The sequence below is a fragment of the Narcine bancroftii genome, chromosome 1, assembly GCF_036971445.1.
Source record: "Narcine bancroftii isolate sNarBan1 chromosome 1, sNarBan1.hap1, whole genome shotgun sequence".
In the NCBI taxonomy this organism is placed as follows: domain Eukaryota; kingdom Metazoa; phylum Chordata; class Chondrichthyes; order Torpediniformes; family Narcinidae; genus Narcine; species Narcine bancroftii.
Window position 1 is genome coordinate 318,457,063 of NC_091469.1, and position 17,350 is coordinate 318,474,412.

The 17,350-nt window shown below is 42.1% G+C and overlaps 1 protein-coding gene across 4 annotated transcripts in view; it reads right to left on the reverse strand.

The window, feature by feature from the left end:
• Positions 1–593: 593 nt before the first annotated feature.
• LOC138747481 (collagen alpha-6(VI) chain-like) overlaps positions 594–17,350 on the reverse strand; it is a 141,000-nt gene continuing 124,243 nt past the window's right edge. The window contains exons 31-34 of one of the 4 annotated variants that reach the window (XM_069906747.1): positions 12,872–12,968; positions 12,732–12,787; positions 3,046–3,245; positions 594–924 (exon numbers count right to left, since the gene is read on the reverse strand). In XM_069906747.1, the coding sequence (XP_069762848.1) occupies positions 3,052–3,245; positions 12,732–12,787; positions 12,872–12,968 (347 nt within the window). In that variant the 3' untranslated portion in view covers positions 594–924; positions 3,046–3,051. Of the gene's footprint in view, positions 995–1,235; positions 2,350–3,045; positions 3,246–12,731; positions 12,788–12,871; positions 12,969–17,350 lie in introns of those variants that run through there. The other 3 variants (XM_069906755.1, XM_069906738.1, XM_069906760.1) reach the window with 3 other exon arrangements.

A 17,350-nucleotide genomic window follows, 5' to 3' on the forward strand; every position in this document is an offset into this window, starting at 1 on the left:
TATACATATATTTAGCTCGGTTTGTAGTTAGTACCTGTTTGGGTTACGTCCGATGTGGCTGCAGCAATAACCTTGTAGGAATGTGTGATTGTCTATTATTCCCTGTGATGAATTTTCGTTCTCAGGCCAATAAAGACTTTTGTCACAATTAATCTGTGTCCAGACTCGTTGCTTCTCTGACACATTATGTTCCTTACACAATATCATGGAGACATAATTTGAAAATGTTATGCCCAGTTCTCCCTCCACCTCTGTATACTCAACCTCCCTATTGTCCCTATTTGTCTCCAGACCTTTTACGACAGACCCTTTTTGCATCAGCAGATTTTTTTCCTCCAATGAGATCATCAGTCCCTGCGACAAACATCCATCCTTAGAAATCAGCTCCCACTCTCTTCCAAGAGATCGTCTAAGGTTGAATTAGATCATTGGGAGAGCAGGTATCCAATGAATTCTGATTTTCTGGTATATTTTTCAAGATAGTTATTTCATTACTATGATGGTCATATTTGCATGGAGAGATCTCATAATTAACAACAAGATTAAAGCAGAAAAAAAGCCTCCGTTGTTTTACACAAGGGTTGTGTTTTCTAGACATCAATTAGCACTCTTGTAATTTAATTCAAACATTGGCATTTTCCATCCACCAGTAGGTCATGTTGTTTCAGCATCTATGACATTTCTCACATTGTCTTCCGCTGCATTGAAGTGGGTGATCAAGACTTTAGAGTTAGTGGAAGAAATTACATCATTTATTGGTCCATTAATTACAAAAATTCATGATAATAAACACAGAGGGAAACTAAAGAGATGACCAAAATTCCACAGTTCCACAGGGTGCCTCCAGATTCTCCATCGTTGTAGGCAGTTCCCCCTTTGTCTTGTAAATGAAGATTCTTCCATCCATTCCTTACGAGGCCATTCCTATGCGGAGCAGAGGTGGGCGCACAGATTCAATAGGCGGAGATTTCTGCACCATGAAATTAGAGATGTACTGCCCAAAACAAGAACACACAATCCTTGTACGGAGCAAGAGACCATCATCAAAAAAAAAGTTTGCCTCTTAAGAAGAACTTTTCCCCTGTGGGCAGCAGCAAGGTGGCACTTGTAACACACATAAATTAAATGATCTCTCACAGCCCCTGCTACCTCTGGTATTGTCATTGATAGAAAGCTTACGTGAAAGTGTCCCAACAAATAAGATCCACAAGTCATGCTGCATACTAAGTAAGAAGTGATTTCATAATATAGTTTTTAATTAAAAGACTGTAAATTGTTATTATCTTACACAACTGTGGCTTTGTTATCACTACATTAGCATTTCACTGAAGCCATCGGGTTATTCTTTAGTACCACATGCCCCCACATGTAACAGGACCTTTAGAAAGACATACAAGGACACTTGAATAACTACACTCTCTACCCTGAGCAAAGAACAATAACACTTCCTTGTAATACCTGGAAAATAGAGAAAAATATCAATGACAGGGTAGCGTGACTGAGAGCACTCAAGACCAGAGAGAGTACCACACGCTTTAAACACATAATAGTCTTTGGACTGAACTGGGATTTTGGCGGGGATGAGAGTCAGAGAAGGTGCCAGTCCTTAGGGCATGACACCAGTAGTGAATTTCTAGTTCACTACAGACAGCAATAATTTTTCAATGTGCATTTTGCACTTAGTACTGATCAGTGAGGGAACAATTATTGATGAGGCCTACACATGGTTCATTGACCTTTACACATGTTATAAATGTATTTTCTTGCGCAAAATCGCCACTTCAAAATGTCAAACTCACTACAAATAAAACTTAGAAGAGTACTGATTTCATTTTTAACATTTCCTCTGCAAATATAAGCATGAATTCTGATAAATGTACAGCTAATTCGTCAACACATGTTGCACATGAAATAGGGCCATATTCAAACAAAATCTTCAACATAAATGACATTTATTGGAATGTTGAACGACCCCCCCATTTATTATTAAATTAGGCATTTCAGTACATTGAAACAGATAATTAAAATTATATTTATACAACAGCAATTAGACTTTTTGGAAGATTTTCATCTTTAATATGTGTGACAACAGACTGAAATGTAAAATGATTCCAGCGACTGTCAAAAGTTAAGGCATTTAATCTGGATGAAGATTTCTCAAATTATTCACATTTGGGTTGCCATACACTATTAGTATCTTTCAAATATGAAGTGGTCACGATAAACAGTACCAAATCTTCGCCTCTTTGCGACACCAACAGGCTTAGCAATAATGTTTAGATGTATTTTTCAGTTTACTGCCTCACTCTTCCATAGAATTCATGCCCCACCAGAGGTATTCCCTTGAAACTGGTGGTTAAGATAAGGGAAGCCCAGGTTCATGACATGAAATGACATTGCTTTAAGTATAGACTGTATTCTTTCATCACTGCCATCCCAACATAACTTTCCTCCTCTCCCCTTCCCACTTTGCCTGTGCCCCTGACACACACACACACACACACACACACACACACACACACAAAGATACAGTACATACACACAGAGACACACACAAGTGCACACACACCAAATCACCCACCCATGTACAACACTCATATGCACGTGCGCACAAACACACAAAAATCACCATCCATGCATGTACAACACAATTGCATGCACACACATAGAATTATCCACCCATGCATGTACAACACACATGTATGCACACACATAAAATCACCCACCCATGCATGAGCAACACGTGTATGCGCACACACACACACACACACACACACACACACACAAAAAATCACCGACCCAAGCATGCACTACACACACGCATACACAAACAGGTTAGTACAAACGTACACTATTTATTTTAGAAAGATGTCCTTAACCATTGTGGGCTTTCCTGCTTTAAGGGATAGTGTAAATGGGGTAATCCTGACATAATTATTACTCCAAAAGAAACATAGCCTGACAATATGAATAAGGCTTTGTAAATGGAAATGGAAAATGACACGGTACACTGAGATTTCATGCTTATTATCATTGAGAGTTTACCTGCAATCAACCCCACTGCAGCATTTTGAAGGGAGATTTTAGACACAAGGCTTCACATTCCTCCCTTGTGTCAAATCTGTTGTCATTTCCTTTACAGCCACCATACCAGAATATTTTGCAGATCTGTAATGTTTTGTCAAAGAACCATTTTAAGGAATGGTTGTAGCAGTCCCCTGCATCCTGTTTCAATCCACACACATCTAGAATTGAAGAGATGAAAGAAGTCATGAAAGATTTAAGAAGACACAGGCGACTGCTTGATGCTGGGATCTGGAGCAAAACAAAAGAACAGACTGCTGGAGGAACTCAGTGGAGGCAAAAGAATGGTCAACATTTTGGGTCAAGACCCTGCAATCAGGACTGCAACTTAGAACCATAGCACAAGGCCATTTGGCCTATCTATTCTGTGACAAATTATTATCCTGCCAAGTCCCTCTTACCGGCACCCAGTCCATATCCCCACCATCCATGTTTCTTAAATCTCAAAATTGAGCCAGTATTTACCAATTCAGCTGGCAGCTCATTCCACGTTCCCTGCATGAAGAAGATATATATATTTTTAAAACTAATATGTAGAGCACAGAAACAGACCCTTCTGGCCCACGAGCTCTTGCCACCCAAACACCCCAATTAACCTACACCCCAGCTATATTTTTGAACAGCAGGGGAAAACCCACGCAGAGACAGGGAGAACATACAGACTCCTTGGAGACATCGTGGGATTTGAACCCCGATCCTGGTCACTGGAACTGTAACAGTGTTGTGCTAACTGTGCCACCCTCTACACTAGCTGTGCTCCTCCCCCCACCCCCCAATGTCCCCTTTCACCCTTAAACCATGTCCTCTGGTTTTTAAATCTCCTCCTCTCTGAGGGAAAAACATGAAGGGTCTCAACGTGAAACATCAACTTTCCTTCATCGTTCTTCCTTCACAGATACATCTTGCTCCAGTAGTTCTATGAGAGATTTATGTTAAAAGAACTTTTCACTAAATTGAATATAATTAATAGGTATGTTGAAATGAAAATATGTAATGTTGAAATTCATCTCAGTCGTGGAACATCTAAATTCTCTCCAAAGTCAGACATGCTATCATGTCCCCAGGGCCTTCAGGGAAGAAATAGCAGAGGCTCTGACAGCGATTTTTCAAAAGTTATTAGGGAGGGGCATAGTGCCAGAGGATTGGCGTATCACACATATGGTTCCTTTGTTCAAAAATAGTTCAAGGAGTAAGCCTGGCAGTTATCAGCCAGTACGTTTGACATCAGTGGTCGGTAAGCTAATGGAAGGTATTCTTATAAATAATATATATAAGTATCTAGAGAGACAGGGTCTGATCAGGGACACTCAACATGAGTTTGTGCAGGGAAGATCATGTTTGACAAATCTTATTGAATTTTTTGAGGCGGTGACTGGGAAGGTTGATGAGGGTAGAGCAGTAAATGTTGTTTATATGGATTTCTGTAAGGCCTTCGATAAGGTTCTACTTGGAAAGTTGGTGTGGAAGGTTCAGGCGCTAGGTATTAATTTTGAGATAGTCAGATGGGTTCAATGGTGGCTAGAAGGTAGATGCCAGAGAGTCACAGTGGACATCTGTCTGTCAGGTAGAGGCCGGTAATGAGCGGTGTGCCTCAGGGATTGGTATTGGGTCCCTTGTTGTTCGTCATTTACATTAATGATTTGGCTGATGAGAGTGGTAAATTGGGTTAGTAAATATGTGGACGATACAAAAATAGGGGGAGTTCTGGATAGTGAGGATGGTTTTCAAAGATAGCAGAAGGATTGGGACTGCTTAGGAGAATGGGCTGAAAGATGGCAGATGGAGTTTAATACTGAAAAGTGTGAAGTGCTTAATTTTGGATAAAATCATCAAAACAGGACATATACAGTGAAAGGGAGGGCATTGAGGAATGCGGAAGAACAAAGAGATCTAGGAATAACGGTTCATTGTTCTTTGAAAGTGGAATCTCATGTAGATAGGGTGGTAAAGAAGACTTTCGGTATGCTGGCCTTTATAAATCAAAGCATAGAATATATGAGCTGGGAGGTGATGTTGAGACTGTTCAAGGCATTGGTGAGGCTAAGTTTGGAATATTGTGTGTAGTTCTGGCCCTCAAATTGTAAGGTAGAGAGGGTGCAGAGAAAATTTACTAAAATGTTGCCTGGATTGCAATATTTAGAATACAAAGAAATATTGAGTAGACTGGGTCTTCATTCATTGGAGCGCAGAAGTTTGAGGGGGGATTTGATAGAGGTATATAAAATTATGAGGGGGATAGACAGAGTAGATGTGAATAGGCTCTTCCCCTTGAGGGTGGGTGAGATTGGAACAAGGGGTCATTAGTTAAGGGCAAAAGTTTAGAAGTAACATGAGAGGGAGCTTCTTCACTCAGAGAGTGGTGGCTGAGTGGAATGTCCTTCCGGAAAAGGTGATTGCAGCAGGGTCAATTTTGTCATTAAAGGAAAGGTTGGATAGGTTTATGGATGAGAGGGGATTGGAGGGTTATGGGCAAAATGTAGGTAGGTGGAACTAGAGGAGATCACTTAGATTGTTACGGACCAGAGGGGCCGAGATGGCTTGTTTCTGTGTCGTAATTGTTATATGGTTAAATCGGTTTAACCATTTAGTGTGAGTGGGCAGGACAGCATCTTTCTATCTCATTAAAATGGCCCTTCTAGCAATAAGGGAGGTGAGGTCAACTATATGGGATTGTGAAGCAGTCAGAATTAAACCAGATGGCCCCCCCACTTATTCCACAGAGAGCAAGAAAAGGATTTGGAGTCAAATTAATGTAAAAAACTAAACACAAGGTATGAAATACACCTTCTTAAAAATTGGAAAGAGAAAGACACAACGTGAACATATGATACAGTGAACCTTCTCACATTTAGAAGAGAGATTGGAATAAAATTTTGCCAGTTGGACTTTAGAATCTTAATTTTGCTTCTTGATGGGGTTCTTTTCTAAATTATTTTCAAAATTTGTAAGAGTAATTATTTTTGGGTTTACGATCTTAATTTTTTATATATCAGTAGTAGTTTGTCCGTGTTAAGCCTCCGTAGGATGGGGTTAGTTAGATAAGTAGTTCAGAGGTTTTATTTTTACCCTCACTTCTTTTTAATGTAACATAGGTTACTATTTCCTTCTGTATTATTGTTAATATTCTCATGTTCCCATGTAACATTTCTACAATGGAACTACCAAAATATTGAAGGAGAATTTCATCTGAATACTTCATTTACCAATTTTTCATGATCATGTTTAATAAGGACTTGGAGAACTTGGGTCCTTTATGATTCCACCTGAGACTGGACACGTAGCAAATGGCATGAGGTAAGGAGGGCTGGAGCTCCAATGGCAAGGCCTGTCACCACCTCCTCGTCCAGAGTTTGACTCCACAACTGCTAACAGCAGCTAATTTCCTGCTGGCCATGTGTAAGTGCTGGTAGGAGCAAGAGTAGGCTTCTCAATGAATTTCACAGATGGTTTTCCTCTCTTTACGTCATCCCTTGAGATGCCAGTTGAAATTGGCCTTTAGGTGAAGGTCCGGAGTCAGGTACCAAATTACATTTGGCTTTCACATATGTGCATGTCTAAATCTTGGCTGAAACCCATAAAACAGGTGTTTTTTTCCCCCCCTTTTAAGGCTCTTTTGCTCCCTTTCCTTATTGATTTATTTTTTGCAACAGGATCTCTCAGATTTTTTTTACCCTGCTGAAGTCAGTCTTACCAAGTGAGCAATTAAAAGCTCACTTCAATTCCTATACTTCTCCTATCCCATTCCTTTATTTTGCTAATACCCTATAATGGAGAGGCAGTGTCCACCATCTGTAGTGCTGCTGTACTCCTGAGCAGAGGAAACACTGCCTGCCGATCAAGGTGACCCTTCCGATTGTCCCACCTAAATCACCAAGTCCTGCCCAGACTAAGCCCTGATCTTCACCCAATTGGCCCAGGTGAATCACCTCAACTGGCCCCTGCACTTGGCTTCGAGCCATTGGCCACAGCAGCCAACGGGGCCCAGTGGCCTCGAGTGATTGGTTCCCCCCCAACCCAGTACTGCCTGCAGAACTATAAAGGATCATGTGTCCCTTTGTTCTGCCTCGTTGGAGTCCTCGTGGCACGTAAGTAGTACCATTCAGACTGGGTTGGGGTGAGTCCCAAGGTTAGGTAGCAGGAGCTGTGTCTGTACCGGTCAAAGGGTGGGGGCACATAGTATCACCTTGATCCTGACTGTTGAATGTAATTTCCCCCAATCTCTGTCGGTTCCTCTCTTGTTATCCGAAGTGTATATTTACCCCCTGTGTATTATGTGTGTGTGTGTGTGTGTGTGTGTGTGTGTGTGTGTGTGTGTGTGTGTGTGTGTGTGTGTGTGTGTGTGTAGAGGTTTGCCTAACATACTGATCCTGTTGTCCCGTTTTCATCCCCGAAATAAACGTGTGCTTTGTACCTCGACTTTGGTCTGGTTTTTAACCTGTGGGAACCACACGAACCCAAACAACATACCCTGACATCTTTTTCTGACCACAAATATAAACTTACTCTAAGAATAACAATTTGATGATATGTGCTCGATGCTTAACTTGGTGTGAACACAGAGTGCATGTCCGCAGAAAGTCAAGGGCAGAGTGGCATTGTCTGAGCATTGTCTCAACATTTTTAAAAGTATTTAAATTTAGACATACAGCAGGGTAACAGGCCATTTCAGCCCATGAGCCCAATTACACCCAATTGACCTACAATCCCCAGTAGGTTTTGATATTTCCAAATTAGAAGCTTTTTGAATAAGATATTACCTAACTTTCCGATATCGTATCAACCTGAATTGACATTTGAATCCATCCCATAAGGGTTGAACAGGTAATATTTACAATAATTTATTAAAATTGCAATCAATCTCTAATGATAAAAATAAAGGAGCTTTGGAATTGGAACTTCAGTCACTTCTCTCAGAGGAACTTTGGCGAAAGATTTTTGGAATGGTTACTATCTCTTCATTATGTGCCCGACATGCACTGATTCAGTGGAAAGTGGCACTTCAGCTTCATATGTCGAAAGTTAAATTGGCCCGTATCTCTCCTAATGTTAGTTCTATGTGTGATCAATCAATATAAATCACAAGTGGCCACACTCTTGCTCAGTATTGGAGAAGTATTGGACAGATATTTTCTAGACATTGTCCATTATACTGGGTATTAGATTGCTACCTAATCCATTGATTCCACCAGCGTTGTCTCCGCTCCATCCTCAACATCCATTGGAGCGCTTTCATCCCTAACGTCGAAGTACTTGAGATGGCAGAGGTCGACAGCATCGAGTCCACGCTGCTGAAGATCCAGCTGCGCTGGGTGGGTCACGTCTCCAGAATGGAGGACCATCGCCTTCCCAAGATCATGTTATATGGCGAGCTCTCCACTGGCCACCGTGACAGAGGTGCACCAAAGAAAAGGTACAAGGACTGCCTAAAGATATCTCTTGGTGCCTGCCACATTGACCACCGCCAGTGGGCTGATATCGCCTCAAACCGTGCATCTTGGCGCCTCACAGTTTGGCGGGCAGCAACCTCCTTTGAAGAAGACCGCAGAGCCCACCTCACTGACAAAAGGCAAAGGAGGAAAAACCCAACACCCAACCCCAACCAACCATTTTTCCCCTGCAGCCGCTGCAACCGTGTCTGCCTGTCCCGCATCGGACTTGTCAGCCACAAACGAGCCTGCAGCTGACGTGGACTTTTACCCCCTCCATAAATCTTCGTCCGCGAAGCCAAGCCAAAGAAAAAAAGAATCCATTGATGGTTAGTTTTGGAAACATAGTTCTGCAGGTGGGTTGAGTTTCTACTTCTGCACATTGGGGCTGTAGCCTTTACTGCATAGATGGCCAGAAGAGCCATTTTATTTAAATGGACAGATCCTAATTCACCTCTGTTGATGCAATGGCTCTTTCAAATTATATCATGTTTAAGTTTAGAAAAAAATTAGAAGCTGCACTTTAGATACCTCCGTTAAGTTTGAAGAGACTTGGTGTCCTTTCATAAACTATTTTTGTATCATTTCATTTGTTTTTTGACTTCACCTTCCAGACTGTTCTGGATTTCTGTTGTTTTTTCATTGTCAAAGACCCGATAAATAGTTTGTATTGATCTGTTGTAGTGAACTCTCAGTTTAGGCTGCCCGGCCTTTTTAAAAAATTTTGTTTATTTTGGTAGGTTCAATGGGATTTTAATAACAATTTTGTTTCTCTTTTTAAATATTCCAAATTGAGGAGAAAGGGATAATATTGTTCAATATGTTATGTTATACACTGTATTATGTATTGCAATATATTGATGTTTCTGTTTTTACTGTTCGATTCTGGATTCTATTCTCCTCATGTATTGTTGACTGTAATATGTTTAATAAAAAGAATGAAAAAGAAAGGAAGGGTTTGAAGAGTGGGAGGAATCCGGAACCACCAGGGAATCCCCACACAGACACAGGGAGAACATATAAACCCCAGACCTGATCGCTGGTGCTGTAACAGCATTGCGCTAACCACTGAGCGAATTGCATTAGATTAAGGAGAAGTAGAAACATGCAATGATTGGCTGGCAGGAGAAAAAACACGGACCGACCAGTTAAAGAGAAGTGTTAAGGACTAACGTGAGAGGCAGCAGAATGGGGAAAAAACGTACAGTTAGAGAGATCCATAAACTTATACCCCTGCATTATATGGGATAACGATAGTGTTCATGTATTGTAGAGTTTTCAATGATTACTGAACACTCACAGAGCACATAGTAAGTAATTATATCTTTCTCCATAGAATGGAATATCAGGGGTTGAATTTACCTCCGTAAATGCCCTGTTTTATTCCAACTCCATTCCCCCACCTCCTTTTAATCCAGGCTCTATTTGAGGTAGGAAGGGGTTCACCTGAGATCATCAGAAACCTCTTTAGGACATGCAGAGTTAGGTTCTCCCACGTCACTGGACCCTGTTGCAATTTGAGCCAGGCTTGACCAAGTTACCGAGTGTATTCAGTGAGTCGAGAAGCTGGAAGCACTACTCAGAAAATTGGGGCCTATGTCACTATGGCCTCTCTTCTTTCTTCCCACTTGTGAGTCCTGATGGAACTGGTCTTGCCAACAGCAAAGTGCACATCTCCAAATACAGTACAACTCTGAATATCCAAAATTGGATTATCCAAATTCCTCAGTGATACGAAAATTCTTTAGACACAGAAGTGACGTCTGTTCAGCTCCGAAATATTTTTTGAATAATTGAAGAGTTCAGAAAAATCAGAAATCCTCATTTATTCAAGCAATTTAGAAGCCAAAATGACATCATTTCACCTCCAAAAATGTTCAGATAAATGAGGATATCCAAAAACAATCAGAAATCCTCAGTCATCCAAAATTTTTTCAGAGCTGAACTGACATAGAAACATAGAAGATAGGAGCAGGAGTAGGTCATTCGGCCCTTCGAGCCTGCTCTGCCATTCAATGAGATCATGGCTGATCTTAAAGTTCAGTACCGTGTCCCCGCCTTCTCTCCGTAACTCCTAATTCCCTTATACTGAAGAAATATATCTAATTCCCTCTTAAATATATTCAATGAGCCTGCCTCTACTGTTCTCTGTGGCAATGAATTCCATAGATTCACCACCCTCTGGGTAAAGAAATTCCTCCTCATCTCGGTTCTAAATGGTTTGCCTATTATCCTTGAACCATAGCCCCAGGTTCTGGACCCCCCCACCATTGGAAACAACCCTTCCGCATCCATTCTGTCCAGTCCTGCCAGAATTTTATATGTCTCTATGAGATCCCTCTCAATCTTCTAAACTCCAGCGAGTACAATCCCAAATTGTGCAATCTTTCCTCATAAGTTACTCCTGCCATTCCAGGTATCAGCCTGGTGAATCACCTTTGCACTCCATCCATTGCAAGAACATCCTTCCTTAGATAAGGTGACCAAAACTGCACACAATACTCCAGGTGGGGTCTCACCAAGGCTCTGTACAGCTGCAGTAAGGTATCCTTATTCCTATACTCAAACCCTCTTGATATGAAGGCCAACATACCATTTGCCTTTTTAACTGCCTGCTCTACCTGCATGCTCGCCTTCAGTGACTGGTGCACAAGGTCTCTCTGCACTTCCCCATCTCTTAATCTATTGCCATTCAAATAGTAATCTGCCCTCCGGTTTGTATTACCAAAGTGGATAACCTCACATTTATCCATATTGCAGTGCATTTGCCATGTATCTGCCCAGTCTCCCAATTTATCCAAATCACACTGGAGCTTCCTGACCCCCTCTTCAGTGCACACAACTCCTCCCAGCTTAGTGTCGTCTGCAAATTTGGAGATATTACATCCAATCCCCTCATTTAGATCATTAATGTAAATTGTGAAGAGCTGGGGTCCCAGTACAGATCCCTGTGGCACCCCACTGGTCACCGCCTGCCACTCAGAAAATGAGCCGTTTATCCGAACACTCTGTCTTCTATCTGTCAGCCAGTTCTCAATCCACATCAATACCTTGCCCCCAATCCCATGAGGCTTGATTTTGCATGCCAGTTGTTTATGTGGGACCTTATCAAAGGCCTTTTGGAAATCCAGGTACACCACATCCACTGGCTCTCCCCCATCTATTTTACCTGTCACCATCTCAAAGAATTCCAATAGATTTGTCAAGCACGATTTTCCTTTTGTAAATCCATGTTGACTCTGTCTGATCCCTTCTCTGCTAGTCATATGCTCCACTATTACATCCTTAATAATGGATTCCATCATTTTGCCCCCTACTGATGTAAGGCTCACCGGCCTATAATTCCCTGCTTTTTCTCTATCCCCATTTTTAAATAGTGGGGTAACATTAGCTACCCTCCAATCCATGGGTACCGATCCTGAGTCTATCGAGTTCTGGAAAATAATTCTTAAAGCATCTGCTATCTGAATGTCCACTTCTTTGAGCACCCTAGGATGTAGATTATCAGTCCCTTGGGATTTATCGGCCTTCAATCCCTTCAATTTCCCCAAGACCATGTCCTTAGAGATACTGATTTCTTTCAGCTTCTCCCTTGCATTAGTCTCTATGTTTCTCAACATCCTTGGGAGGTTATTTGTATCCTCTCTTGTGAAAACAGAACTAAAGTAAGAATTTAATTGGTCTGCCATTTCCTTATTCCCCATTATATATTCCCTTGATTCTCACTGCAAGCACAGGTTAAAAAAAAATGTTGGGAGTTTTGGAAAAACCTCTGAGAAGAATTTTGAGTTTTTGGTGTTGGATTTATCTTATTTTGTTCACATTGTTTTCTGGTGAGAATTAAACATTATTTCATGCTTTAAAAGCCTTCCCTTGTTGTTTGTTGTTGTTTAGATACTGTTACAAGTGATTTGCTACTGGGGTGTTTTTTAAAAATGACCGGTTCTCCGAAAAAAACATTTATCCGAAATGGGCCCAGTCCCGACCTTTTTGGATAATCGTTGTATTGTTCCTTGCTAATCACCTCTGGCAACATAGAGCAGGCCTTTCACTCGATCAGAGAGAGGAGTCAGTCGCCCTTTCATGACATCACGCCAGTTCATCTAGCTACTAAAATAAAGTCTAGGAACCACAACTACTTTAATCTCAAACCAATAATGTTCCAAAGCACATTTCCAATTAAATTCCTTCTCAATAAAAATATTTCTCATCTGTACCTACCATAAATATTCTCATCATCTTTTTGTTCAATATCTTCCACGATGTTCATTCTAGAACTAAAAAAAAATTAATACATTAATAATTGAAGACAAATTCAATTCTGTATCCAGAATTTGATAATATATTGTCTCAAAACATACAGTGTTTTGGGAAATGCGTCCTTTTCCTTTGTGTGCAGAGAAACTGTGTTTTTGCATTCTCTCTTTAGATCTGGAGGTGGATACTTGTTAATTCCCGCTATAAAGTAAGTAAATTACATTACTTGTTTAGAAATGACAGCAAGGCATCCACAGTATCAAATTATCCAGGATAATGGTGGTATGTAATTTTCATAAGGACATTCATGGGGTCAAATTTTGATCAGCAACACATCGCAGCCCTGTTACTTCGTCCTGGTGGAGATCCAAATGCCTGTTCGCCCCATCATTGTGGGGAGACAGCTGTCCTTTCACTCCATCACACTGGCTAGTCATATTCGTCCCAATCTTTGCCCAGTTACTGCGCATTTCCTGACTTAACTATTCAATTCCCTTCATGGACTCAGTGTCAAACTCCCTTTCAGCCTGAGCATTCCCAGTCTTGAAACTTCGCAGAGCGAAAACTTTACTTCTCATACTTTCCAACGATGTTGTCCATTGAGATTAAATCCCTGTTCCTTCCTTTTTCACCGACTCACCAATCCCTTTCAAATACTTACTGTGTCAACATCTTTCAATACTCGGTAAGTGCACTATGGAGCTGGAATAGTACATGGATTGTGAAGCATTGAAACGTACGCAGATAACACATTTTGCCATTGGGGGATCATGTCTGCACAAGCAGCAGGGAAGAGGTGACCTTGAGGCAGGGTAGGAAAAGGCAAATGGTGCTGGAATGTCCTCTTGACTAGATGCCAGATTTTGGACACTGTACGGAGAGATGGCTGCAAGAGAATTCAGTAAGGGCCAAGATACATCTTTCTGTGATAGCAAATCATCTTTAGAATGCTGGGGCCAAGAAGGCCAGTGGTTCTCAACCTCCACTCACATCCCATTTTAAGTATTTCCTATGCCATCTGTGCTCTGTGATTAGTAAGGGATTGCTTATGGAGGGATGTGGGTGGGAAGAAAAAGTTTGAAACCCACTGTTTTAATCATCCCTCATTGACTCGTTATGTGCACGGTTTCAGAACTCCAAAGGAAATGGGCAAACGACAATTTTTCTTGAGCAAAATATTTCAGTAACAATTGGGTCTAGAGCAGTGATTCTCAACTTTCCCTTCCCACCCACATCCCACCTTAAGCAACCCATTACTAATCAAAGAGCAACAATGGCATAGAGATTACTTAAAGTGGGATGTGAATGGAAAGAAAAAGGTTGAGAACCACTGATTTAGGTGCTCTGTGATTAGTAAGGAGCTACTTAAAGTGGCATGTAAGTGGGGAAAAAAGGTTGAGAATCACTGCTCTAGACCCAATAGTTATTGAAATATTTTGCTGGGGAAAAGTTGTCATTGGCCCCATTTCCTTTGGAGTTCTGAAACCATGCACATAATGAGTCAATGAGGTACGATTAAAACAGTGGTTTTCAAACTTTTTCTTCCCACCCACATCCCACCTTAAGCAATCCCTTGCTAATCACAGAGCACCGATGGCCTAGGGAACACTTGAAGTGTGTATGTGGAAAGAAAAAGGTTGAGAATGACTAGTTTAGACTAACATGATCAGGAATGGGAACCTAAAGCAGGTTGATCGGGGTGAGAGAAATTAGGACAAATGAACGATAAAAAATGTAGAACGTGAAAGCAGAAGGTGAGGAAATTAAGGGGTAGGGATAAGTAGGGCCGCAGAACAAAATATGTAAGCCTAATGCTGATTGGAGGGAATCAGTTTGTGTGTGCTTCCAACAGTCACCTTCCTGAGCGATAACCATTTACCTTTAAACACCAGAGCCTGGTCAAAATTCATAAATGTTAAATTCTGTGCCCAGTTTAAGAATTGCCTGATACCGGTTAACTTGGGGAAGTGAAAAGTGAATGATTGGACTGTGAAACAGAGAAGTTTCCTGAACATATCCACATTACGTACACATGCACTTAGAATTAGAAGGGGGTTAAGTTAATAGCAATAAGTTAAAGTTTGATCCTGTTTTTATTTTTAAAGAAAATTAAAAGCAACTTTTGTTTAAGTAACTATTTGTCTTGCTATTTTTTATTGCTGCTGGGTTTTGGGATCCTCTGGGCTCATAATACTACATTTAGAATGTAACATACATGAAATACTATGGTCCACCGTGAAGCAGACAGAGAGTCCAGTGCCTCTCACAGAAACCCACAGCACCCGGTGTTCCCAGGCGGTCTCCCTTCCCCTCCAAATACTGACGAGTGGGGTCCCGCAGGGGTCGATGTTGGTCCTCAGTTGTTTATCATTTATATAAATGATTTGGTTGAGGGGATTAATAAATACATATGCAAATTCACAGATGACACTAAACTGGGTGGTAGTGTGATGTGCAAGGAAGATGTCAGGAAATTGCAAGGGGACTTGGAGAGGTTAGGGGAGTGGGTGGAAAGATGGCAGATGAAGTTTAATGTGAGTAAATGCGAGGTTGTCCATTTGGAGGTAGAAACAAGAGAGCAGGGTATTATTTAAATGGAGTTAAACTCGGGAGTGGGATAATGCAAAGGGATCTGGGGGTACTTGTTCACCAGTCATTGAAAACTAGCATGCAGGTTCAGCAAGCGGTGAAGAAGGCAAACGGTATGTTGGCTTTCATAAAGAGGGGATTGGAGTATTGGAGTAGAGAAGCCCTCCTGCAATTGTAGAGGGCCCTGGTGAGACCTCACCTGGAATATTGCATCCAGTTCTGGTCCCCATATTTAAAAAAGAACATACTTGCTATAGAGGGAGTGCAGCGAAAGTTTACAAGGTTAGTTCCCGGGATGGCAGGATTGTCATACGCGGGATAGGTTAGAAAGACTGGGATAATATGCAATGGAGTTTAGAAGGATGAGGGGAGACATGATTGAGGTATTTAGGTTTATCAAAGGGCTTGACAGGGTGAAATCAGAGCATATGTTCCCAATGATGGGTGAGACTAGGACTAGAGGACACATGAGGGCAATACAGGGAAGGCCATTTAACACAGAAATGAGGAGAATTTTTTTACCCAGAGAGTTGTGAATCTGTGGAATGCATTGCCACAGAGGGTAGTGGGGGTGGATTCACTGGATAGATAGGAGAGGGATAAGGCTCTTGTGGGCAGGGGAGTTAAAGGTTATGGAGATGAGGATGGGATTGGTTATTGAAAGAGAAAGATCAGCCATGATCCGATAAATGGTGGCGCTGGCTCGAAGGGCCAATTGGCCTACTCCAGCACCTATTGTCTATAATTGTTCCTCCTTCTGCTCACGCAGCCTGACTTGCTCAGTGACTGGCAAACTTTCTTTTCTTGTGTGAAAATGAGCCTAGCTGGCTTTTCAATCAGTGCGTTTTGAAATACAATCTTGCCTTAAGGAGATGAATGAAAATAGGAGCTGGAGCACGCTGTTTAGTTGGGTTGTTATATGTGCAGTCAGATGGTAAAGGACAGCACAGTTGGTGTGGCAGTTAGCGCCAGCGATGAGGACCAGGGTTCGAATCCCACACTGTCTGGAAGGACATGTTCTCCGCATGTCTGCAAGGGTTTTCCCCGGGGGCTTCAGTTTCCTCCCACCGTTTGAAATGTACTGGGGGTGCAGGTCAATTGGGTGCAACTGGGTGACACGGGCTCATGGGCCGAAATGGCCGGCAGCCGTGCTGTATGTCTAAATCAGTTTGACGCCTTGCCTACCATTCACTATGTGAGCCTTCACTTTGCTCTGCGCTGGTTCCTTGTGACCCTCAATTCCTCAAATTTTCAAACATTTGTCCGTCTCTACAGTTAACATTTCTAATATCTGGCTCCCATCTCCCTCCAGGCCTGGGGGGGTGGGGGGGTAACAGTAACTCAGTACTTTCTGTGAGAAGCAGTATGGAAAAGTGCTAGAGGATCTCAGCAGGGAATGAAGCATCCATGGAAAGTCAAAGGCCGTTGATGTTTTGGGCCTGAGCCCTTTTTTAGGCAGCCAAATGTGAGGCAGACACTCAAATAAGGAGGGAGCGCAGAGCACGGGTGGGAAGGTGATAGATGGGATGGGCCATGAAGAGAAAGGAGCTGAAAGGTGAGGGGGGAGGTGTAGGAGGAGGGATGGACACCCCCTCCCCTGGTCTCTTGCTTTCCCTCATCCCTCTGCCTCCCTTCCTCCAGCTACCCTTCCCCTTTCCTGATACCTTTGTTTTATTTAGACACAGCACAGTAAACGGGCCATTTTGGCCCTCAGCCCCACGCTACCCAACAACTCCTGGTGCATTTTCAAAGGGTGGGAGGAAACAGGAGCCCCCCCCCAACCCCAGGGAAAATCCCACGCAGACACGGGGATAACATATCTACGGTCAAAGCAAGATTCGAACCCCGTTACACCCAACAACTCCTGGTACGTGGGAGGAAACCGAAACCCCAGGGTAAAGCACACACAGACACAGGGAGAACATACAAACTCCTTACAGACAGCGTGGGACTCAAACCCCAGTCACTGGCAAGGTAAAAGCATCGCGCTAACC